Below are 23,475 nucleotides of genomic sequence, written 5' to 3'. Positions count from 1 at the left end.
GGGGGAGGGAGGGAAATGCACGGGACTATGGTGGTGGCACAGGGGTGATTTGGTGATGGGAAACCCGCGGGGATTACAATCGAGATGGGGAAAAAAATGTGCAAAATGATGTAAAAATAAACCTTGTAATTAAAAAAAAAAATATATCCTCCAAGTTCTCCATGGGCAGTTTCCCAGGTTGGAGTGGTTTTGCCCTGTCGTGGGGTGCCCCACACTCGCACCTCTCATTGGGAAGCAGAGTCTGCAGGTGGGTGTGCTTGCCTCTGTGCCTGGTGGGAGCCCAGGGCAGCCATCCAGGGGCAGGAGCTGCAGAGTGAAGTCCATCCCTAAATAACTTCGTACCCAGGTGTCCGAAACTTTCCCGCTCAGTCCTTGGCCTCATTTCTCGCTCCCGTACCCGACAGATTCAGACAGCTCTGCGGCACAAGTCGGAGATCGAGCACCACCGCAACAAGATCCGGCTCCGCGCCAAGCGCCGGGGACACTACGAGTTCCCAGTGGTGGACGACCTGTCCTCGGGCGACACGCGCGAACATCACCGCGTCTACCGCAGGGCGCAGCTGCAGATCGACAAGGTCCTGGACCCCACGGCCAGCGTGCCCTCCGTCTTCATAGAGCCCAGGAAGAGGTGGAGACCCGGCCCCTCATCTGGGGGCTGGTGGGGGCAGTGGGGATGGGGGTTTACGGCCAAGTCCCTGACCGGGTCCAGAGGTGCAGTGCTGCCGGGGTGGCTTTGGGCCCGCGGAGTCGCTCACCTGCGTGTGCAAGGCTGCGTCATTCACTCTGCTCGCCATCCCGGGACCCCAGAACAGGGTCCCTGGGTTTATCTAACCTGCCCCCTGGAATTCGGCCTTTCTGCCCAGGCCCTCGTCTCCTGGCTTCCTCGACCCTGCTGCCGCCGTCCGCTCCCCTCCCCATGAATTCTCCGGGGCTTGCTCCCCATGAATTCACCCAGGGGGTGCCCTCGCCCCTGACATTCCTGAACGTCAGATTAGCTCACTAAGGTCAGGATTATTTCCTGCCTCCGGTGAGCTCCGTAATGCCGCTGGGTCGTTAGCGCCAGTGCACACTGCGCTCGGTTGTCCGTGAAGTCCGCACACGTGGCTGGACTCCTGTTCCGCCCGTGGGTGGTCACCGCGGCCTGGGCGCGCAGGACGTGCGTGGTGTTGGGCGGCAAAGCCAGGGCCAGGAAGCCTCATTTCCTTTGGAGATAATGTCGTCTTTTCCTGGCAGCTCACGGATAAAACGTTCTCCGAAGCCGCGCCGGAAGCACCAGGTCAACGGCTGCCCTGGCGATGCCGAGAAGGACAGACTCATCACCACCGACAGCGACGGCACCTACAAGAGACCCCCCGGCGTCCACAACTCCGCCTACATCGGATGTCCGGTGCGTGCTGACCACGCCCGCCTCCGGGGTCGTCTTGGGTGGTTGCTAGAGAATGAGGGAGCAGCTGGATGGCCGGGCCATGAGGGGAGGGGCCGGGCCTGCCCCCCTGGAGGGGAGACCCAGTGTGGAACCAGGGTGGGCTGGGCACAGTCTGTGTGTCTGCTTTCTACATGCAAGCCCGGCCCTTCAGGCCTTCCCGTGGGCACTTCTTGAATTATCTGGAACACAGAGGAATGTCCCTAAGTTTTTTTTTCTGTCAGAGTCCGGGTTTCTGGCAATAGGAGGGATATTTGGGGCTTTGTCCCTCCCTCCTGCTCCTGAGCGCGAAGAAGACTCTACATTTGCTGATATATTTGTTTTCTGCTTCCATGGGAAAAAGAGCTTAGTGGAAATCAAGAAACGGGGAACAAAACATTTTTTTTCCAACTGAAAGAGGCACAGAGACGCTGAAATGTTGAAGGCGGGCATTGATAGACACACACAGACCCATTGAAAGGGGAAGAAAGGGCCAGTCTCCCAGAGGGGCTGTGAAATGCCATCACAGACACCCCGAGACAGGGAGCCCCTCCACAGGACAGGCCGCGGGCGCCAGGGGCCCAGCGCTGGACGCTGTCTGTCTCGCTGCCCGGGACCCTCCTCCTCCTGGACATGTACCCACAGAGCAGTCCTTGTTCAGGAGAGGTGGCTGAGGCCCTCCTGTGGACAAGGGTGTGATGACCGTCACCTCAGCCTGGACATGCATGGCCGACCGACTCGTGTCAACGCAGCATTTGCCCTCTAAGTTCCGGTGTCTGACGCTGGACGTGGTCAAGCACACACTGTCCTGCTGGGGGCTGAATAGACTTGAAAGGGGGGATGAGTAGGAACCGGCCTTTTCCTTGGGCATTTACTGTTTCTGGTGTGGTACAGACCGATGGCACCTCATCACCTGCTGGTGAGAGCTGGGGTGATTCTGCAGTGCTGGGGGGCTGCAGAGAGATGCTCCCCGCTTCTGGAGGGACCCAGATGCTGGCGGTGAATTTGAGTGGAGGCGCCGCGCTGCAGTTCCCACAGCAGAGGGCGCTCTTGTGCTGCTCGGCGCCGGCCTCAGGCATTCGGCTTGGAGATGCCCAGGCAGTGACAGCCGGTCAGTGCCCAGGGCAGTCTTCCTGATCTCCTCCTCCGGGGGCCAAGCGAGGGAGAGGGGCCTGTGTGTGTGTACCTAAAAGTCCACTCCTGAGGAGAGGAGCTCGGGGTCCTTCCAGTGCTGGCGTGTGAGTCAGAGACGCTGTGGGGCCCAAGCCCTCACTGAGAAGTCCTCCAGGATGCGTGTCACAGCTGTGGCTGCGGGGCGCACCTTTGGAAGCAGAGGGGCCCAGCCTGAGGCTGTGGAGCGGGAGCTGGGGTCCGGGGAGACTGCCTCCCGCCACCCCACATCCCCCCCCGCCCCATCTTGGGGCAGCCGCTGCCCAGCTGGCTCTTTGTGTGGGACCATGCGGGCCTGTGGGGCCAGCGCTTTGGGGTCTGCCAAGGGAATCCGGAACCCTGAATTTCGATATGACATTTTCAGATTTAAAAAATATTAATTTTTTAAAGACTGTGAGGACCCAGCGAAACCGGCTGATGGACAGGTAGTGGCCTGTATACCACGCAGTACTGTGTGCGGTGTGAGCAGTCTGTGTGCACAGCATGGTGCAGCAAGCGTGGTGTGTTGTGGCGCGTGCACACGTAACAGCGTGGGCTGTGCGTCACGCGTGGTAACACACGTGGCACCCGGTGGCATGCATGGCTGCCACAGCACCGCGGCACGCAGTAGCATGTAGCCACACATAAGCGGCACGGATGGCAGCCTGGCGTGGCGTGCCCCGGCGTGGGTGGCCTGGGGCATTGCACGTGCCGCTTCCTGGCACCGTAGCCCGTAGCAGAGCGCAGGTTGCTGTGGCCACGTGGTGTGGCACAGGAGTGCAGCGTGTCGTGGGCTGCCACTGGGCTGGCCTGAGCCACGGCCGCTCTCCCGTTGGAGGGGCCGGGATTGCAGCACGGGCTCCCGCAGTTTGCACGGTTGAGCTAAGATGTGTCCCTGGAGCGGGCGCTTCCTCTGTGAGACGCTGATCTGGCCCGGACAGTGCTCTCCTGCCACCCAGAGTGGGGTGACCCCGCAGGGGGGGCCAGGACTCCCAGCAAGGCCTCCCTCTACGTGAACCGACTCAGCTTCCTCCCGGGGGACAGCTCCCCAGACCTGTGGCTGAGTCTCTTTTTTGGGGTGTAAGCTGCTGTGACTGTGATGTTTGGGGGCCTCTGAGTCCGGAGGCCTCTGCTCCCAGGGGCTCCCCCTGCCTCAATCCTGCGGCGGCGTGCACCTGGCGGGGTTTGCTTCCGACAGGTGCGAGGTGGCATAGTACTGTAGCAGGTGTGTCTGGGAGCAGGTGTGTCTGCAGCAGGAAGTGACTGAAAAGCCTTGTTGCTCTGCCCTTGACTCTCAAGCAGTGGGCATAGGACGGGTGTACATCTTTCTTGAGGGTCCGTGCCAGCCACAGAGAGCCCCCCTTTAAAGACAGGTGGCTCCAGAGAAAATGGCGGTTACTATCTGCTGCCGCATCACTTGTAATTGTTACTGTAACTGCTCCCCACGCCACAGTTGTAGTATGATGTTGCATCCTGGCGTGGGGCCTTCTCTGCCGCTGTTTAGAGTTCACAGGCTGCTTCAGTTTTGGGTCTCATGTCTGGAAAGTGGATGTGGCATTTTGCTATATAAACTTTGAGGGTTGTTTTTGTTGCTGCTTAGAGCTTTCAATAAAAAAATGCACATTTCCCGGTAGTGAAATGCCATTTAGGCAGTTGACGACGGAGTTTTGCTGCACAAACAATTATGCGGCACTCCCACTCCTAGGTGTCTACCCAAAGGTCACAAAAGCACTGATTTTCTCAGAAAGACGCCTACACTCCCTTGTTTTTTGCTGCTCTGTTTACAATCGGAAAGACGTGGAAACAGCCCAAATGCCCAAAAGTGGATGACTGGATTAAACAGATGTGGTACACTATGGAAAACTGTCTGGAGGTTCCTCAAACTGCTAAACATGGAGCTTCCCTACGACCCAGCAATCCCACTCCTAGGTATCGACCCAAAAGACACAAAAACACTAATTCAAAAAGATACCTGCACCCCATGTTTATTGCTGTTTTATTCACAATTGGAAAGACATGGAAGCAGCCCAAATGCCCAAGAATGGATGACTGGATTAAAAAGCTGTGGTACATATACACAATGGAATATTACTCAGCAGCCAAAAAAAGGAAACACATGCCTTTGGCAGCAACATGGATGGAGCTGGAAAAAATCATGTTTAGTGAGATAAGCCAGAAAGAAAAGGAAAAATACCGGATGGTTTCACTCATCTGGTATAATGGGGTATAATGGACCAGGCAAGAAAATAACAATAATAATGAAAAGCTATATACCAGAGACATTTTATGGGGTGCAGTGGGGAATGGGGTCAAAATGGAGAAGTGCACAGGACTATGGTGATGGCACACGAGTGATTTAGTGATGGGAAGCCCACGGGAGTACAACTGAGATGGAAAAAGACACAAAATGATGGAAAAATAAACTATTATGTTATCTAAAAAAAAAGTATGTATACACAATGGAATATTACTCAGCAATCAAAAAGATAAACTTTTGCAACAACATGGATGGAGCTGGAAGGGATCATGCTTAGTGAGATAAGCCAGAAAGAAAAGGAAAAATACCGATGGCTTCACTCATAGCAGGAGTAAGGGATCAGGGTGGGGGAAAAGAGAGAGAAACAAATGTAACAGAGTAAAAAACGAAAACAATGAATAACTATAAACCAGAGACATCTTATGGCCCAGAAGGGGGAATGGGATCAGAACTGGGGTGGGAAGAGTGCATGGGTCTGTGGTGATGGCACACGGTGAACTGGTGGCGGGAAGCCCAGGGGATGACAACTGAGATGGAAAAAGGCACAAAATGAAGAATGATGTAAAAAAATGAAAAATAAAAAAAAACACATAAAACAATAATGCGATATATTTTCCTTCCTCCTCTGTCTGGACTGAAGCATTTCCTCCTAGAAACACCACGCTGCGTCTCACCATAAACCTGTCTTCAGTGTCTGAGAAAATCGTTCAATGCCTTTTATGCTCTAGCGTTTGGTTTCTGGTCACTGCAGAAACTCGTGTCTGACTCTCCTCTCCCCCTCGGTCCCCCGCAGTCCGACCCTGACCTCCCGGCTGATGCACAGACGCCGTCCTCGGCCGAGCTGGGGCGGTACCCCGGCCTGCCCTTCCCGGCCCCCCAGTACATCCCGCCCCAGCCGTCCATCGAGGAGGCGCGCCAGACCATGCACTCGCTCCTGGACGACGCGTTCGCCCTCGTGGCCCCCAGCAGCCAGCCCTCTAGTGCCTCGGCCGCAGGCCCCGGGGGCCCGGCCGGCCTGCCCGTGAACAGCACCCCGTCCCGGGAGGAGAGGCGAGCCACCCAGTGGGGGTCTTTCTACAGCCCGGTGCAGACGGCCAGCAATGCCGGCGGCGTAAGTACAGGCCCTCGGGATTCTCTCGTGGGGGCGGTGTGGCGTGCTGGCGCTGGGCGGCCTCCCTTTCAGAAGGGCCATGACACTCGGCTTGGGTCTGACGAGCACTCACGTCCGGTGGAGGGTGGTTTTCATTCTGTGCTCCTGAGCTCGTTCTCGGGGCTGAGAGAATCCTTTCCTGCAGCTCTGCTACTCTGTTGGTGAGGGCACGTTGGCAAGTGTCTCGGGTTCCTCATGATGTGGTGACATGGAGGTAACAGCATTTTCTCATCATGTCTCCGTTAAACGGACAGCTCGGAATATGCCTCGCTCTCCAGCCTCTCCCTGCTCTCCTGGGACAGGAGGGGCCCCCTGGGGCTGGGGCAGCCCCAAGCAGGCAAAGACTGCTGCTGTCATGCCTTAGGTCTCCATCTGGACATCTCCACATCTCATCTGATTTCATTATCCTTAATTTTTCATGTTTAGTTATTTCAAATGTGTCTTTTCAAGGTAAGGAGAAGTAAAACTCACGGAAATCCCATTGAATATCATGCCAGTTTTAGATGAAATGACTGAACTTGAAAGACTTGGCTTGGAGGACGTGAATAGGTCACAATTTAAATTTCTTTTTCAAGGAGGATTTGTATTGAGTTCCTCTGTTTTTGTTTTTTGTTTTACCCATCTTAAGGGTGGTAAATCCAGGGAATTTTAACAAATGACTTTTCTCTCTGAAGACTTGAATTTTCAAAATAAGAGCTTAGTAATAGGTTGTTTATCCACACAGTGGTGCTTAGTAATAGGTTGTTTATCCACACAGTGGAATGGTAGTGATAAAAAAAAGGAACGAACAGTTTATACACTCAGCAACATGGCTCAGTCTCAAAATAATTATGTTGAAATAAAGCTGAGCCCCCATGGCCCCCAAAAGAATGTGAGGTGTATGATTCCATGTACACACAGTGTCTGATTCTCTTATATACCATTACACGTATACATGTACATACAGTGACTCCATTTTATACAATTCTGGAAAACACAGACACATCTGTGGTGCTGGAAAAGTCGGTGGTTGCCTAGGGTGAGCTTAGGAAGGGGTCCGGGAGGAGGGGTTACAGAGGCGCAAAGGAAACTGAGGGGTGCTGGTTCTGTTCATCACTGTGACTGGCAATGATATCTGTGGTTATAAACACAGGCCCAGACTTATCAAAGTATAAGCTGCGTGTGCAGCTCATTGTATGTCAATTTTAATTCAACAAACTGCCAAATTCCCTCCTTCCCTAACGTGCATTCTTAACTGAATTCATTTTGGCTGACTGATGCCTGGTGGGAAGTGAAGGCATAAGAAGCAGGCGAGGGAAGGCAGGGAGCTGACAGGTGTGGCGCCTTGACCTCCTGCAGGGCAAGAGCCAGACACTGGAAGACGCTGAGCAGACTAGAGACGTCGCAGCTTGTTGGGGTGGAGAATGCGCTGTCTCGGTGATAGACTGGAGGCGGGGAGACAGAGAGGGGGCTATTGGAATGAACTTGGGGAGAGAGATTGGTGAGTCCCACTCCTGAGTGCAGCGACTGAAGGTGAGAGAAGGAATCAGCATGGCGTTGTGGTGTTAGTTGTTGATGGATTGAGCGTTTGATAACACAGAAGAGTAGTCCAGAGTACAGGGAAGCAGTAGTTCTTAGAAATAAGAGGATATAGGGCCCTACCTGGTGGCACAACGGGTTGGAGCACAGCACTATGAAGCTGTGGCAGCCACTGCAGCATGAGTTTGATCCCCGCCAGGGAGCTGACCCACAGGGCGCAGCAGACCTCTCCTGACCCGCCCGCTGCTCCCCTCAACCGTGTACTTCATTGATCTGCCTGTTCTGCTCCCCACTCTGTCTCTGGTGAACCTTCTCACCTCCCACACCTCTGGCCTGTACCTTGCTTCTTGTTTGCATAAATAAATAAATCCCTTCCCCCCCCAAAAGAAATAAAGGGATATATTTCTCCCAATATAGTAGGAAGGAAGAGATTGGTACCGATACAAACAGGTTTGTTATTGAGAAAACCACTCAGGGACTGTGTTTACTGAGCGAGGAAGAAGTGCAGCCAGGCAGGAGGGTTGAGGGAGAGTGAGTGTTTGAAGTGCTCATGCAGAAGGAGAGAAAGCAGATGAGAACATGGGAATACTTACCTAGCAGCATTGAGACCCTTGTTGAGATTGACTGCCATAAAATTGAAGTGGAATGAAGTACTCCAGTAAATCAGAGTTTGGGTACTCAGGTATAGTCAGGGAGAAAACAGGCCATTGGAATCATCCAGGACTGGGATTTTTCTAGGCAAATGTGCTAAAGCGCCCACTGGTGGGGGACGTGCAGATTAGGGGGTGCAGTGAAATGGCCGTGAACAGAGGACGTCTAGGAGGTTGGGGTGAGTTAAGTGTGCTTTCTCGATTCTTCTCGCTACCTACTGCATTGCTCTATATAGGGCCACTGTCCCCACGCACCTAGACTATTCTAATTACCTCCCTGCCTCTGTTGGATGTCGGGTGTCAGGGCCTGATGTAGAACAGGCCAAGGAGCTGGGAGGCCACACAGGGACGCACCCTGTGTGGAATAGGGTTTTGGAAGAAGAGGATGACCCATCGGGAGACTCAGCTTAGCCTGAAGTTTTCCAGATGGAGGCCGCCTTCCTCCCTCTCTGACCTGACCTTGCTCACTCTTCATCCGACGTTTGCTGCTTCTCTCTGCTCCTTGAATTGCTCTGTGGCCATCTTATCTCTGCTTCCTGACAGGGGGTGCGATCTGCTAGCAGCATAAATAACTCCTGGGACCCAACCCGTCTTTCATCTTCCCTTCCTGAGTCATCAGTGTCCATGTTCAATTTCAGATTCAGCTCTTTGATTTCTTTTCAGGAAACTTTCATGTTAGCTCTGAAATAGTTTTCTTACTCCATGTTCTTTCTTGGAGTTGAAGATTCCAATTATTTTTATGTGGGCTTAACTTGGTTTTCCGCGTCTATCTGCTCTATCGCTAATGGCTTTCGCTACTCTCCTTTTTGTCTACCTTGATTCATTATAATTCTTGTTCATTATCATGCTTGTGGGTTTTCTCTCTGTGACGTTGATTTAATTTTCAATCATATCTGTTCCTTTCCCTGCTAGTTGATTTTTTAGAGTCATAAGGCCTTGTTTTGGTCCTCAAATTAATTTCACAGTTCTGTGATCTCCCATTTAAATTCATTCAGAGATTGTTTTGCTATCTTATCTTTGAACTTAGAAAAAATTGCTTTTCTTACTAAGTAGAAGCCACATCATGCTGCCAGAATCTTCTGTTCCCTCTGGGCCACCAATTTTCTTAGCATATAGTGAATCTATATCTCTCTGTTTTATGTTAAAAGATTTTAGTAGTAATATTTGACAGATTTTAATTATTTGTACAATGGTAATAGAAATAAACAATTTCTGTATTTTTTAAAGATTTATTTATTTATGCATACAAGAACTGGGATATAGGCCAGAGGTGCAGGGGGGTGAGAGAATTCACTAGAGACAGAGTGGGGAGCAGAACAGGCAGATTGACTGAAATACACTGCTGAGGGGAGTAGCGGGGAGACAGGAGAGGTCTGCTGCGCCACGTGGGTCAGCTCCCTGGCCAGGGATGGAATTGGTGCCGCAGTGGCTGTGGATAGTGTCATAGTGCCATGATTTAATCTGTTGCATCACCCAGAAGGGCCCAGTCAACAACTTCTTAATGATGATTTTAATCTACCATGTTAATCAAGAACTCAACCCATAAAGAGATTTTTATAAATACTGTTTCCAGTGACCTTCCCATTGTGGACCTTTGATGTATATAGATGAGAACAGTAGCAGTAGGAATAGTTTAACCTAGTGGAAAATCAGCACCACTGGCTACCCATACATAGTCAGTATGCTTCTCAGCATGTTTATAAATTGGTTCTAAAGTTATTGTTTGTTGCCAGGAGAAGCCTGAGCACCCTTTCTTTGCTTCTTCTGGCTGTAGTAAAAACCACAGGAATGTGGACTCCAACGTGCCTGCAGTGACTCATGAACCTTTATTTACCCACGGATGGCATTGTGCTCTCTAGACCCACTTTTTTAGCCTGTATAAGGCTGTCAGTTAGGCGCTGATGGTCCCGGCCACTTGCTGGGTGGTGTTTCTGCTTCCCTGCATGAAGGCAGCCTCTCTGGAGCAGTCCCCCGAGTGGCAGGTGGGGACAACTGAGGAGACGTTTTACAGGCGGGCCCAGGTGTGGCCGCTTTACCGTAGGACCACCGCAGACTCCACCAACTATGTGACTTCCGTCTCTTGTCCTGGTGGCCTGTTTTTACCAATAGAAAGAAGGGTGCGTTCGGGTGAGGTTTTTATTGACACAGCTGACTGAAAGGGTAAAGTTCGATTTTATTACTCAAGCTTTATTATAGGTATGGCCCATTGAAAGTTAATGCCAGCCACCTCTCTGCACTTTTTTTTTTTTTAGATTTATTTATTTGTGCATACAGAACTGGGGTACATGCCAGAGGCTCAGGGGGTGTGAGAGGCTTCACCAGAGACAGAGCCGGGAACAGAACAGGCAGATGGACGAAGTACACTGCTGAGGGGAGCAGCGGGCAGGTCAGGAGAGGTCTGCCGCGCCATGTGGTCACCTCCGGGGCAGGCGGGAATCAAACTCATGCGGAAGTGGCTTCAGATTCTCAGTGCTGTTCTTTAACCCGCTGCGCCACCAGGGAGGCCCTGTGCAATTTTTTAAAAAACCTTTACACTGCAGCATGAGATCTTTAGAAAATAATGTCCTTTCTCTGATTGCAATAGGATAGAAATGTCGAGCCTACAATAGTAAAGTCGATTGCGTGGCAAGTATTTTTACTGTTTTCCTTTAAATTGATCACTTATTGACCTCCCGAAATCCTGATAGGTCAACTGAAGCCTTGACCTCTTTTCACTTGCACCATGCAAATATCCAAAGCTCCGCACTTGCTCTGAGCACACACGGATCGCTGTGAACAGTCTCTGTCCACCTCATATTTCCTTTTAATTACTTGGGGGCAAGAATGGAAGCTGCCTGGACTTCTCTTCCTCCCTTCTTCCCTAAGCCCCTTTGGCTTACTTTACCTTCATTGGGGAACTCTGCAAGGTTCTCACCTTTCTGCCACTGCCAAAGTGATGGAAGCATAGAGGGTCAGGAGGTGAAGTAATCTGAACTCAGTAATGCCTGATCCCTTCTGAACTCTGTGGGAAAGGAGAGGCCTAGATCCTTCTTGAGTAAGGAAACAGACCCGGGGATGCCGAGGGCCTCGGACTGACTGCCCGACTCTGGAGTCCCCCCGCCGCCTGCAAAGCAGAGGTGTATTTGAGGGGAGAGTCTAGTTTGGGGAACTTGGGCAGTGCAGCACTGTGGTCGAAAGCGTGGTCTTTCAAATTAGGAGGAAATTAAATTCTTTCCGAGGTACTTTCTTCTCCCAAACAGGAAGAAAAACCATGGGCATTCTCCTGCTAACATAGCTGCTTCCGGCATCGGGTCGCTCAGCTGTGGGAAAGAAATGGGGGCCTAGCAGGTCATCACCTTAGGGTTAAGGATATGTCGGTTTCATGAGGCGGGCAGCACAGATAAGGTTTCCTCAAGTCTGGTGCCAGCCTGTTTTAGTCAGCGGGCCCCTGGCTGGCTCAGAGTCACCCGAGCTGAAGAGTTGTCTGAGAGGTGTAGGTATATTTGGTGGCACTTCAGGGCAGACGGGCTGGGTGTCCTTGGGACCAGAACATGGTCAGGGCTGGAGGCACTCACTTCATCGCCACGTCTCCCTCTCCTGTCTGGTTCTCTTTGTATTCTTTCTACAGCATTCTGTAACAATGCTCAGCACCGGCCAGGATAGCCTGAATGCATTGAGTGGCTGTTCTGGTGGCCCTGGGGCCTTCTCGATGCTTCACTGGCTCTGAGGCTGCCATTTTGGCAGAAGACACAGGTTTGTAGAAGAGAAGCTGGGGCCCTCCCTGTGGTACAGGGGGTAAATGTCAGTACCATGAAGCTGTCCGCAGCCACTGCTGCACAAATTCGATCCCCAGCCAGGGAGCTGACCCACAGGTCACAGCAGACCTCTCCTATCTCCCTGCTGCTCCCCTCAGCAGTTGATCTGTCTGTCTGCTCCCTATTCTGTCTGTGGTGAGTCCTCTCACTCCTGCTCCTCTGGGCTACCCACCAGCTCTTGTATGCACAAACAAATAAAATAAATCTCTTAAGAAAAAAGAAAAGGAGCCAGTAGGGAGGAGCATGTCTAGAAAACTTGCCTGTCATTCATATTTTTACAAAAGAAAGGTCTGGACAGTAACTATGTATTGTTAAAAGTCTGGTAGACCAGTTCTCTGAACTAACCTTCTGGCCTAACTTGATGGCAGGATGCCTCAATGGCATGCTGACTCTTCTTTTCTTGGTTTTTTTTTTTTTTTTTTTTTTTAAAGATTTATTTATTTATTTGTACAGAACTGGGGTACAGGCCAGAGATGCGGAGGGTGAGAGAATTCACCAGAGACAGAGCGGGGAGCAGAACAGGCAGATCGACAAAGTACACTGCTGAGGGGAGCAGCGGGCGGGTCAGGAGAGGTCTGCCACGCCATGTGGTCGCCTCCGGGGCAGGCGGGAATTGAACTCATGAGGAAGTGGCTTTAGATTCTCAGTGCTGTGCTTTAACCCGCTGCGCCACCAGGGAGGGCCTTCTTTTCTTGTTTTTAAGATTGATTGATTTATGCATATAAGTACTGGGGTACAGACCAGAGGTGTGTGGGGTGGTGAGAGAATTCACCAGAGACAGAGTGGAGAGCAGAACAGGCAGATCTGTTAAAATAACACTGCTGAGGGGAGCAGAGGGTGAGACAGGAGAGGTCTGCTGTGCCCTGTGGGTCAGCTCCCTCGCTGGGGATCGAGCTCTTGCTGCAGTGCTGGGACAACTTCATCATGCTGTGCTTTAACTGGTTCCACCACCAGGGAGGGCCCAGCATGCTAACTTTTCATGAGGAAACAGTTCTTCTGAAAATGGATCTTACACGCCAAATTTATAAATTTGTTGTTGTCGTTTTATAATAAGCATTAAACGTTAATCTTCATCTTCTTTTGAATTCCTTCCAGAGATATGAAGACTTTGGGATGACTCCCCCTTCAGGTCCATTGCCAAGGTGAGGCACACAACTCCTGCAGATCACCATAAAACTCTTCCCACAAAGAAAACTCCAGACCCAGGTGACTTCAACAGTCACTCTCAGCAAACACTGAGGGAAGCAAAGGTTCTGATGTCACATGGATTCTTACAAACAGTGTGTGGATTCCTCCACACACACTAAGTGTTTACAGTCTCAGGAGACAGCATAGCTTTGATACCAAGACAAGAAAAGAAGGAAAAATTGACAAATATTAGCACATATGCCAAAAGGGACCACACACAGCCAAATTGGATTTATTCCACTTTTGTTTACATTTAAACATGTAAAAATCAGTCACTGCTGTGGCTCTGGGGAGAATGTAATATAGAGCATTTAATAAAATTCAGCATTCGTTCATGGTAAAAAGCCGAGCAAAGAATACAGGCAAACTTAACTGATGTGACATAAAAGGTCTTTTAGCAAATATTACTTGGTGGTGAAACGGTAAAAGCTTTGCTTCGGAGACTAGGAGCAAATCAGAGCTGCTCGCACTGCTTCCATTCAGCGACGCCCCGGAGCTCTTAGCTGATGCAGTAGGCAAGAGAAAGAAACAGGAAGGCTGAGGAAACCAGTGTAGGAAATAATGCTGTAATTATTTGCAAGTGATATAATTCTGTAGTAGCAAAACTAAAACTAAACTGAAACAAGCCCTGGAAACGTGACTGTAGAAGGGGGTGTGGGAGGTAGGGAGACACGTGGGGAAAGGCCTGCGGGTACGTGGGTGGGGTGGGGTGGGGTGGTGCCACACATCTGAGGATTGTGACCCTGTTTCCCTAAATCCAAACCAAAATCCAGCTATGTGCAAAAAAAAAAAAAAAAAAAAAAAACTTCTACACATGTTTAATGTCTATAATTGGTGAGCTTGGGCATATACCTGTGATACTACAACCATATTTAAGTATTTCACTAATCTGTCAGCGCTGAAACCAAAAAGAAAAAAGGAAAATCCTAATATGTCAACACATAACTTGTGAGAATGAAAGAAAGGAACTTAGCAAGATAGCTAAACTATGAGGTGTTTTGTTTCTGTTGATGGTCAATAGACAGGAGATTTAAGAGTCAAAGATGTCACTTAACATAGCAATAAAAACGTTATTATCAGCATGAACCCAACTAAAGATATTCAAAGGGGCTTTGAAAAATGTCAACATGGGGTCCCGCTCTAGAGGTTGTTTTCATTGGAGGGGTGCAGTGCGGATATTGGGGTTTTGAGAAACTCCAATGCTACTAATGTGCAGCCGAGGTTGGGAACCGTCACTGCAGTCAGAGACAGAGACTAGAGGTGAAACTACCTGTCCGTCTGCGACCGGAAGCTCTCCTCAGTCACCCCACAGACCTGCCGAGCGTCGGCTACTTCGCAGACACCATCCTTAGGGCTCAAACGCGAGCAGCCCCAGCTCCGGGGAGCCCGCGCTCCAGGAGCGGAGATGGACAGGGGCGCAGGAGACCTACAGCCGTGCATTGTGCATTCTGCAGGGCCGGGGGGGGGGGGGGGGTCACCCTGACGACTGACTGTGCTTTGCCTTCAGACCAGGTTTTGGCCCCGGCTTGCTGCAGTCTTCGGAGCTGGTGCCCAGCGAGCAGCCACAGGCACCCGCCGAAGCCCCGTACGCTGCCCGGGGGATCTACTCTGAGGAGATGCCGCCTGTGGCCCGGCCTCGGCCCGTCGGGGGCACCACAGGTACAGTGGCAGCTCAGCTTGCCCGGAGGCTAAATCCTGGCAGGGCTTGTTGTCGGCGTCCCAGGGTGTCAGCATCTGGGTGTCCGCCAGCCTCTTTCGCATTAAGAGCTGTGTGTCCGGGGCTCCTGGTGGAGCTGGCAGTGAGGGCAGGTGGGAAGATAGACAGCTGCTGGGATCCCAAGACCGTCGTCTGGCCGCTTGCGCCTGGATCAGTGTCCGAAAAGCAAAGCCTGTGTATGGAATTCACAGGACACCACTCCGGGGAAACGTTTCTGGATTCTTACTGTAAACTGAAATGATCTGCTTCTGAGTTCTCAGTAGGTCTTCCTTGTAAAGAAAAAGAAAATTTTAAAGCTACATCTTTTTTAAAAAAAAGATTTATTTATTTATGCAAACAGAACTAGGGTACAGGACAGAGGTACAAGGGCGGTGAGAGGATTCAAGAGACAGAGTGGGGAGCAGAACAGGCAGATCGACGAAGTCCACTGCTGAGGGGAGCAGCGGGCGGGCCAGGAGAGGTCTGCCGCGCCATGTGGTCACCTCCGGGGCAGGCGGGAATCGAACTCATGCGGAAGCGGCTTTAGCTTCTCAGTGCTGTGCTTTAACCCGCTGTGCCACCACAGAGGGCTGAAAGAAAAAATATTTTTTAAAGGCACTTTTCCACTTTGTAATAAGCAACTCTGAAAATTGCTAGATGGTGCCTAGAAGAAGATTTTTCTTACGGGCCTTTCTTGAAAGGATACAATCACTATTTTGTTCAGTGCTTCACCTCCTTTTTTTTTTTTTTTTGCCTCTACCTTTCATAATATCATTTTTTTTCATTATGAAATTTTTATTTTTTTATAACAGTTTATTTTTACATCATTTTGTATATATATATTTTTTTCATCTCAATTGTAGTAACTCTGCCTGGGTTCACCTGTGTCCTCACGTGGGCAGAGTCACCAATGGGGGAGTCTGTGGCCACGTGGACTTGTTCTGGCTCCTTTCTACCCTTCTTGGGATGGCCATCCCAGGCCCTTGTTAAACAAATCTTACCGTCCTTCATAGGTGACTATTGCCACTCTTTACCTTGAGAATTCAGCAAGGAAAGGTAACAATTCCGAAGTGGGCTTCTCTTTAACTCTTTAAAGTCTTTGGCATGATTTTTCTCCACTTAACATTTAGGTATTCCCTTAATTATCTGTTGGAATTCAAATAAAATCAGCCTCCAGTTAACCTCATCTGTAAGTGGGGATATTAGCACTTAGCTCCTGTGGTTGTTTTGATGATTAAAGAGGATACAAATGCAAAGTGCCCTCCAGGATGCCCGCCTAAGTGCCCGCTAATCCCAGGCGCCATTGTCCAATGACTTCCAGTGGAGATGGAAAGCAGTTTGGAATTAAGCCCTAATGGCTTCGCTAATTTTAAAAATTGTAACAGTCACTATTTAATAAAGCCTTTGTGAGTTCACAATTTCACTTCTGGGCTTCTGGGCTCCCCCTCTCAGAAAATTTAAAATACTGGGGAGGAGCGACAGGTTTAGTGGCGCAGCGTTCACCATAGACAGGGGTGCGCCCCCTAGCGGAAGGCATCGGTAACTGCGTCGTGCAGCTATTGAAGACAAAGCTGGAAAGAAAGGAATCTCCCTTCCCTTTTCGCCTCCTGTGTCTTTGGGATTTGTCCCATTTTTCTCTCTGAAGTCTTGGAACTGACATCGCGATGTGGGTTTTGAAACAACCCCCCCCCCCCAAACCCCCTCATGAGCAGCTTGCCACGAGGATCCGGGGGCACGAGGCCACGCCCAGCCCCTGCGGGCCAGTGTCAGTGCCTCCCAGTGTTCCCGCTTTTCTTGGCTGCAGGTCCTGTGTGTCTATAGGTGATGGAGGTCCCTGGGCTTTGGCCCTGGCAGCACTGCCCGAGGACAGTGCCTCGGCCTGCAGCTTCGCCCTAACAGCTTCACGCCCTTGCGGCTCTTGGTGAACAGCCCGACTGAAGTCTGGATGGTCTTTTCTGACTTAGTGCTTAATTGTCACTGTGTGCATAAAGCCTTGAGCAGTTTCTTTTCTTTTTTACATCATTCTTCATTTTGTGCATTTTCCATCTCAGTTGTAATCCCTGTGGGCTGCCCACCACCACTTCACCATGTGCCATCACCACAGGCCCATCCCTCTTCCCACCCCAGTTCTGATCCCATTTCCCTTTCCACCCCCATTAAATGTCTCTGTTTATAGCTGTTCATTGTTTCATTTTTACTCAGTTACATTTGTTTCTCTTTATTCCTACCCCCCTTACTTGGAGCAGTTTCTTTTTACAAAAATGTGTTTGGTTCAGGAAGTTGGTAATCAGAGCTGGAGTAGGCGTGGACCCAAGGGGGAGGGTGGCCTCCCACCCCTCTGTGAGATCTCTGCACCCGGTGGGACCCGGCTGAGCTTCACAGGCAAATCTGATGACCCTGGGAGCCAGGGATCTAATGTCGTGGTGCGTGAAGATCACATTCTCTTTCCTCTTCATTTGCAACCCAATAGGGCTAGAGCTGCCTGCCAGAAGTTGACAGGGGAGAAAAACATGTTGTTAAAAGTCTGGTATATAACCATAGGAGGCTGCTGCATGTGTAAGTGTGGGAGCAAGTCTGAGTGCCAGGGGAATACCTCCCTGAGGAGGCTAGGTCAGTGGCGGCAGTAACTTCATCTGTGATATGACTAATTTATAGAAACTATGAGTATAATGAAAATGCACTTTAACATTCTGATTTCAAACTTGCGTGCTGTTAAGAAAGCAGATGGTGAATCTCAAAGCCAGGAGCAAGAAGGAGCCAGCTTCCTATGTATCGTGTCCAAAGCCACCTTCCTCTTGTCTTCTGAATAATAAGAACATGATTGGTCGTAATCGCTAGAGAAATGACTGGAAGGACCCTGTTTGTATGTACTGTTTCCTTCTTGTCCTCTGATGTCTGGCCAGGAAAATATGGTCATCCAAATCAGCCCCTGTATTAAAGGAGGTAAAAGACCCTGGCCGAGAAGCCCCCGCCTGTTTTTGTAGGGAAGGTCTTTCTGTGTGGAAGGATCCCTGGGGGGTGCAGGGGATTAAGACAAAGCAATAGGAAGCTTTGCAAAGCCACTGGAGCACAGGTTTGATCCCCAGCCAGGGAGCTGACCCACATGGCACAGCAGACCTCTCCTGCTGCTCCCCTCAGCAGTGTGTTTGAGTCATTCTGCCTCTTCTGCTCCCCACTCTGTCTCTGGTGAATCATTTCACAGCCCCTTCACCTCTAATCTATACCCCAGTTCTCTATGCATAAAAAAATAAATCTTTAAAAAAAAAAAGTAAAGAAAAGAAAGAACTGGTGTCCTGTTTGAAAAATGCCTGTCTGTAAATGTGGTGGTCAGCCCTGCCGTCCTCTAAGGGCTGACTGGCCGCCCACTGTGCCCCCAGGGACCCAGATCCAGCACCTGACGCAGGTGGGCATCGCCAGCCGAGTTGGAGCTCAGCCTGTGGAGATCCCAGCAGGCAGAGGCGGCCAGTACGGTGGGCCAGGCTGGCCCCCCTATGGGGAGGAGGAGGCAGGCCGGAGAGACACGGTGAGTATCCTGTGTGTGGCCATCCCAGGGCACTCAGGGGTGATGGCTGCCTTCAGCTGCTTCTGGAGGGGGGGCAGCTTTTAACACCCACATCCATCACAGTTGTGACTGTGGCTGTTGCCCCCTGGAGTGTGTCAGCGTGCTCGCTCTCCTGCGTGGGGAGAGTCTGGAAAGTGCCCACTCCAGAGGTAGATCTCAGGCTGGAAGGAGTGAGTTCACAAGAATAACCTTTTCAAAAATTAATCAAAGCAGCGTTCAGTACAGGAAATTGGGACAGACACCTGAATAAAAGTTCCTTTTGACATTGGTTGTTTTGTTTTTGTTTTAATTGTAAAAGGCTCCGAAAATTCACCACCGTCACGTCGTTTAGGGTACAGATGGTGTTGGCTGCGCGGTGCCCTGACACCCTCGCAAATTTGAGAATGAAGCTCAGGATGCTGTCGCTGGCCTGCTTGTCCTGCCCCTGCTCCAGCCCCATCCCGGCGAGGGCAGCACGATCTCTCTGCTGCTCTTCCAGCTCTCCCCTGTCCCCTTTCTGCACCCTTCCAGCTCTCCATTCCCTTCCCTGCCCCCCCACCCCCCTTTGTCAAGGGGCTCGGCTGCTCGCTCATTCTGGCTCAGGGCTCTTTATTGCACTCTCGTCCCTTAAACAGTCTCTCCACACACTTCTCTCCAGTGTGCGTCTAGAAGGCCCCGTGGGGCTGGCTTGTTGGCGGGGGTCACCCCGGCGCTCATCCACTGCCCCCCTCAATTTCCTTTCCCCGCCTGCGCTCCCAGGAAGCACCCTAACTCGTCTGCTGTATTTTCCAGACACACGTGCTCGGACAGCAGGAATTTTCCTCGTCGCCGCTGTTCCAGGTACCAAGGACTTCCGGCAGGGAGCCCTCCGCACCCCCGGGGAACGCCCCACGCAGGGGGCTGCAGGGCTCGGGGCTGGCCTACCCCACCAGCTCCACGGAAGACCTCCAGCCCGGCCACTCCTCGGCTTCGCTCATCAAAGCGATCCGCGAGGAGCTGCTCCGGCTCTCGCAGAAACAGACCCCAGTGCAGAACTTCCACAGCTGATGGGCCGCGGGGGCGCGCAGTCGCCAAGTATCTGCTTCCCGTGGAAGCAAGACGCGCAGGGAGTGAGCGGCGCGGTCGGGCCGAGCGAGGAGCCCCCAGGCGGCCGTAGGAGGGAGCACGGTGCTGCTGTGCAGGAGGCCGGGTTGCCAGAGGCTCCCGAGAGCTTTGGATAAGTTGGCAGTTTTGCTGGGTTGAGTCAAAATTGCCGTCCTTCCGACCAAAGCCAGCGAGCAGCACATCACGCAAGGCGAACTGCGCACCTGCCGCCCGAACTGGCTAAGGAGTTTCCCTTTTAGTGGAAAGGTGAACCTGTGTAGGTGGTCGAGGGCGGCCGAGCCAGCATTTCCGCCGCCGCTCTGATTCAGACTGGTTTGTACCATGACCCCGCTGCTTGGTTTTCTGAGAAAAGAGGTTTGAAGACATTTTATTAATAGCTTGATTTCCTTTTCCTCCCTAGGAACTTATTTTAATAGTGATATTAACAAGAGTACTAAGATGGTTTGGGGGTTTCAGAGCTACTGGGGAGACACCAAAAGGTAGATTGTGGAGCCTGGCCGTCGCAAGCGAAGCCATCCTCTGCGATTCCTTTCTACTTCTGGTGCTACAGCTCCCGGGGCCTTCACCTTTGTGTCTGTGAGGTACAGCGCTGGCTTTTTCAGTGGAAGAATGTGTTGAAGGTTTCACTTTGTTTTAGAAAGAAAGAAAGAAAGAAAAAAATCACCTCCCAAAATGGAGGTGGTCACAGCTTATAACCTCTCTGTCACTCAAAGTACACATTGAGGTTTAGGGTTACTTTCTTCATTGCATCTGCTGTTTCCTAATGGAGCTCCACAGCTCCCTGTTCCAGCACGTGGTCCTCCAGGCCAGTCCCGCCGAATGAGGCCTTCAAGAGGCCCTACCTCGCCCTGGCACTTTGCTGGTGACTTGCTCATAGTTGAGGTTGAATGAGAAGTCTTACGTCAGCAAAAGCTCCCAAGATGCCTGGGACCACCAAATTGTCGCTCACACCTTCCCCATCATTCCAGTCTCAAGGGGTCCGTGCTGCGTTCGAGATCTGGACACGGGGCTGTGTTCAGCCTTTCAGTAACAAATCAAGAAATGAGAAGAACTGTAAGGCCCTGAGGCGACAAAGGGTTGCTCTGCGTTTTGGTTTTTCTTGTACACGACTCTGCTGAAGGACCGTTCAATCCGCCTCAGTCCTTTGGGTCTCACGGAGGGTGTCATCTGGCCCGCGGTTTTCTCCTGGGGTCAGCACTAACCCAGCTTTCCAGTTAGCGAGAGGAAGTTGGTAACAAGGGCTGCTTGCTTCTGGTACCCAGGTGGAGCGCAGATCAGAGTGAGCGAACAGATCTCCACTCTGAATCCTTTCTCACTAGGTCAGCTCACTCATGCTTTTAAATAAACCACAGATAAATGGACAGGATGTGGGGCTCTGGCCACTCAAAGTCTGAGTTATGTTTGACAGCCCCCGAAACAGCTAAGCTAGGCTTCCTTACATGACCCTCAGGTTCCAGAACTGTGGTTCATTGCCTCCACAGACGAGTCTTTGTACAGACGTCCAGTCTGACGACACAGGGAAGATAAAGTGTAGCTGTCTTTACCTGTCCACCCCTCGGCTCCTGTTCACACAGTCTGCACAGACTGGCGAGAACATGGGAGGCCCCTTCTGGCTTTCATTTCTTACCTCTGTCTTGGTTGGAAACCAGACTTGCCCCAGAGTGGAAGAGTTCTTGGCATCTCTCTCAGAAACACCAGGTATCCTGAACACACTAGTAAGAATTTCAGATAGTCAAGCTGAATTGTATCACGGGGACCCAACAGTGAATTGAGGTCTGCCAGCAGATGGAATAAATTCAGACCCGTCTTCTGCTCAGCTCAGCGACATGTTTGCATAACTAGTGCTAATAATGGTGACTTCTTTGTGCTTTGCAGAAAGGAGTGTCTGTTTTAAAGGGGGGTCAGCGCAGTAGGGACGGTGATGCTAATGTCACATTAGTATGTGGGGATTCTACCCATTTTGTTAACCTTAGAACCAACATACCTTTCATACTGGTGTCAAGACCAGAGGATGTAGAATATATAACCAGTGGGGTTAGGGTGGGCCGAGCAGCCCAGGGACTGCTGGCACGACTTTTAAGGCACACTCTGCTCTTGTCTCCTCTGCACACGTCCCAGCTGTCATCACTGTCCAGACTCCATACAGGCTCACTGAGGGGCGCTGGGGCACCACACCCAGGCGGGTCATCAGATAACGCAACCAAAGTGATTTACTTTAAAATCACTCCTGTGTGGCTCTGGAGTTCATTGATGGAAGTGTTCTTAAATTTTATGTCTCTTCTTTTTGAAAAGTTCTACTGGTTAATAACACGCTGTTCATTCAAGTCAGAGCTTTGGAGCTGACTGTGTGGAAAAGGGATTGAATTCAGAGTTTGTCTTTCTCTCACCGTGTCTTTGAGCCCGGGTCAGCCAAGGGACAGGCCTCCCCTGCCCACGCCAGCGTTTCTCACCCTGAGAATCCCACGGGGCCGTGTGTGCAATCGTTCCTGGAGACGGGAGCACAGGACCTGTGGGATGAACTCTGCCTGGAAGATTGACTGGACTGGCCCCTGAGTGACTGTGATTTACGTGGATGAGCTCATGGAGGTAGCCAGAGCAGAATCAGAGGTCCTTCTGCTTTCATTTGGCCATTCTCTTGCCAACGGCACTTACGAAGCATCTTCCTGCTCATGCTGTCTGCTGTGTGGGCACCATGTAAGTCAGTAGCCTGAGCCCTGCCTGCCTGCTGAGCTGAGGATCTAGTCAGGTGCACAGAGGGCCGCAGCAGACCAAGACGGCCGCAGCCTGGGTAAAAAGTCACCAGGGCATGCAGTTGCTCAGGAGGATGGAAGTTGCACGTTCGGAAACTGTCAACTTTGAACAACTTTTAGTCAAGACAGAGGGGACCTGACTGGCAGGTGATGAGCTAATGTGGCAGATGGACCTGGGGAAGGATGTAGAATGACAGTGAGTGAAAGCGGCCCTGGAAATGGACCTGACCTTGATTCTGCTGTATAGGGGACAAAACCCCGAAGTCCACTTTATCGGGAGTTTTAGAGGAGAACATGGTGTAGTGACGTTGCTTTTGCAGTAAATACAGTGAGAAAATACTAGGTCTGTGAAGGTCTGTGAAGAGAGGCAGCCAGGAGAGGTGGGGGTGGGGGTGGGGGGAGAACAAGAACTGCTGAAGACCCTGAAAAACAGGAAAACGATGCAAGTTCCATCTGGGTTTGTGGCTTAGCGCAGATTTCAACAATCAGTCATTACGTCGTTTGTGGGGCATAGTGGGTTATAAATAAAGACATTCAACTTCTCCATGGCTATCTACCCCTGTTTCGCCACATTTCACTTAATGTAAGAATGTGTTTTCATTTGGGTGGCGCGTGGCTTTTGAGACCAGGTTTTCCAGGGCACGGTGCGGTGACACAGAGCCGGATGCACCCTGCCTGGGCTTGGGAGGACACGAGTGAGTGCGTGCGCTGTGGCCCTGCACAGGGGCGGCGTTCACCGCTCTGGCAGCTTCTACGAGTCCCGTGGGCGGATCCACCACTCGGACCACCGCATTCGCAGTAACTCACAAGCTCACCATGAAACAAGCCTCTCCTTTTCATACTATATTCTCAGACACGATGAATTTGTCAGTTATGGTTCTGGGCAGGAGCGAAGCACAAGCTCTGGCCTTAACTCCCACACTTGAGCTCCCCATGGGCTTCAGCCTCCACAGTAAGTCTCCAAAGCCAGCCTCCAGCGCCTGCCTAGCCACATCTGTCCCTGGCAAGAGCGTGAAGGAGTCCACCCCCCTACCTGCAGGTTGAGCATTTGAACACAACATGCTTTTTATGGGATGGCAACCTGAGCTTTGTTTTTATGTTTAATCCAGTATGCGAGCAGGTGATCTCCAAACAGGTGAGAGGGGTTTCTATAAGCAACGGCTGTAATAGCCTCATAAAATGGACAAGGCGTGTGCACATTGCAAGTTAAAAAAAAACTCGTGGAGGTGAATTTTCATTGTTTAAACAGGGACTCTTTTCTCCAAGTCTCCACGGA

General features: G+C 51.1%; 1 protein-coding gene across 1 annotated transcript in view; it reads left to right on the top strand.

The window, feature by feature from the left end:
- The window catches only part of KIAA1549 (KIAA1549 ortholog), a 58,272-nt gene extending 38,799 nt beyond the window's left edge, over positions 1-19,473 (top strand). Inside the window, exons 13-19 of the mRNA XM_012721026.1 lie at positions 405-628; positions 1,234-1,387; positions 5,602-5,919; positions 13,016-13,062; positions 14,616-14,767; positions 18,182-18,327; positions 19,138-19,473. Coding sequence (XP_012576480.1) covers positions 405-628; positions 1,234-1,387; positions 5,602-5,919; positions 13,016-13,062; positions 14,616-14,767; positions 18,182-18,327; positions 19,138-19,392 — 1,296 coding nt within the window. The 3' untranslated portion in view covers positions 19,393-19,473. The remainder of the gene's footprint in view (positions 1-404; positions 629-1,233; positions 1,388-5,601; positions 5,920-13,015; positions 13,063-14,615; positions 14,768-18,181; positions 18,328-19,137) is intronic.
- Positions 19,474-23,475: the final 4,002 nt, after the last annotated feature.

The sequence above is a fragment of the Condylura cristata genome, unplaced genomic scaffold (genome assembly GCF_000260355.1).
Source record: "Condylura cristata isolate star-nosed mole 26May11 unplaced genomic scaffold, ConCri1.0 scaffold00005, whole genome shotgun sequence".
In the NCBI taxonomy this organism is placed as follows: Eukaryota; Metazoa; Chordata; class Mammalia; order Eulipotyphla; family Talpidae; genus Condylura; species Condylura cristata.
The sequence above is the reverse complement of the archived record's forward strand: the minus strand, read 5'-3'. Positions and strand labels throughout refer to the sequence as shown.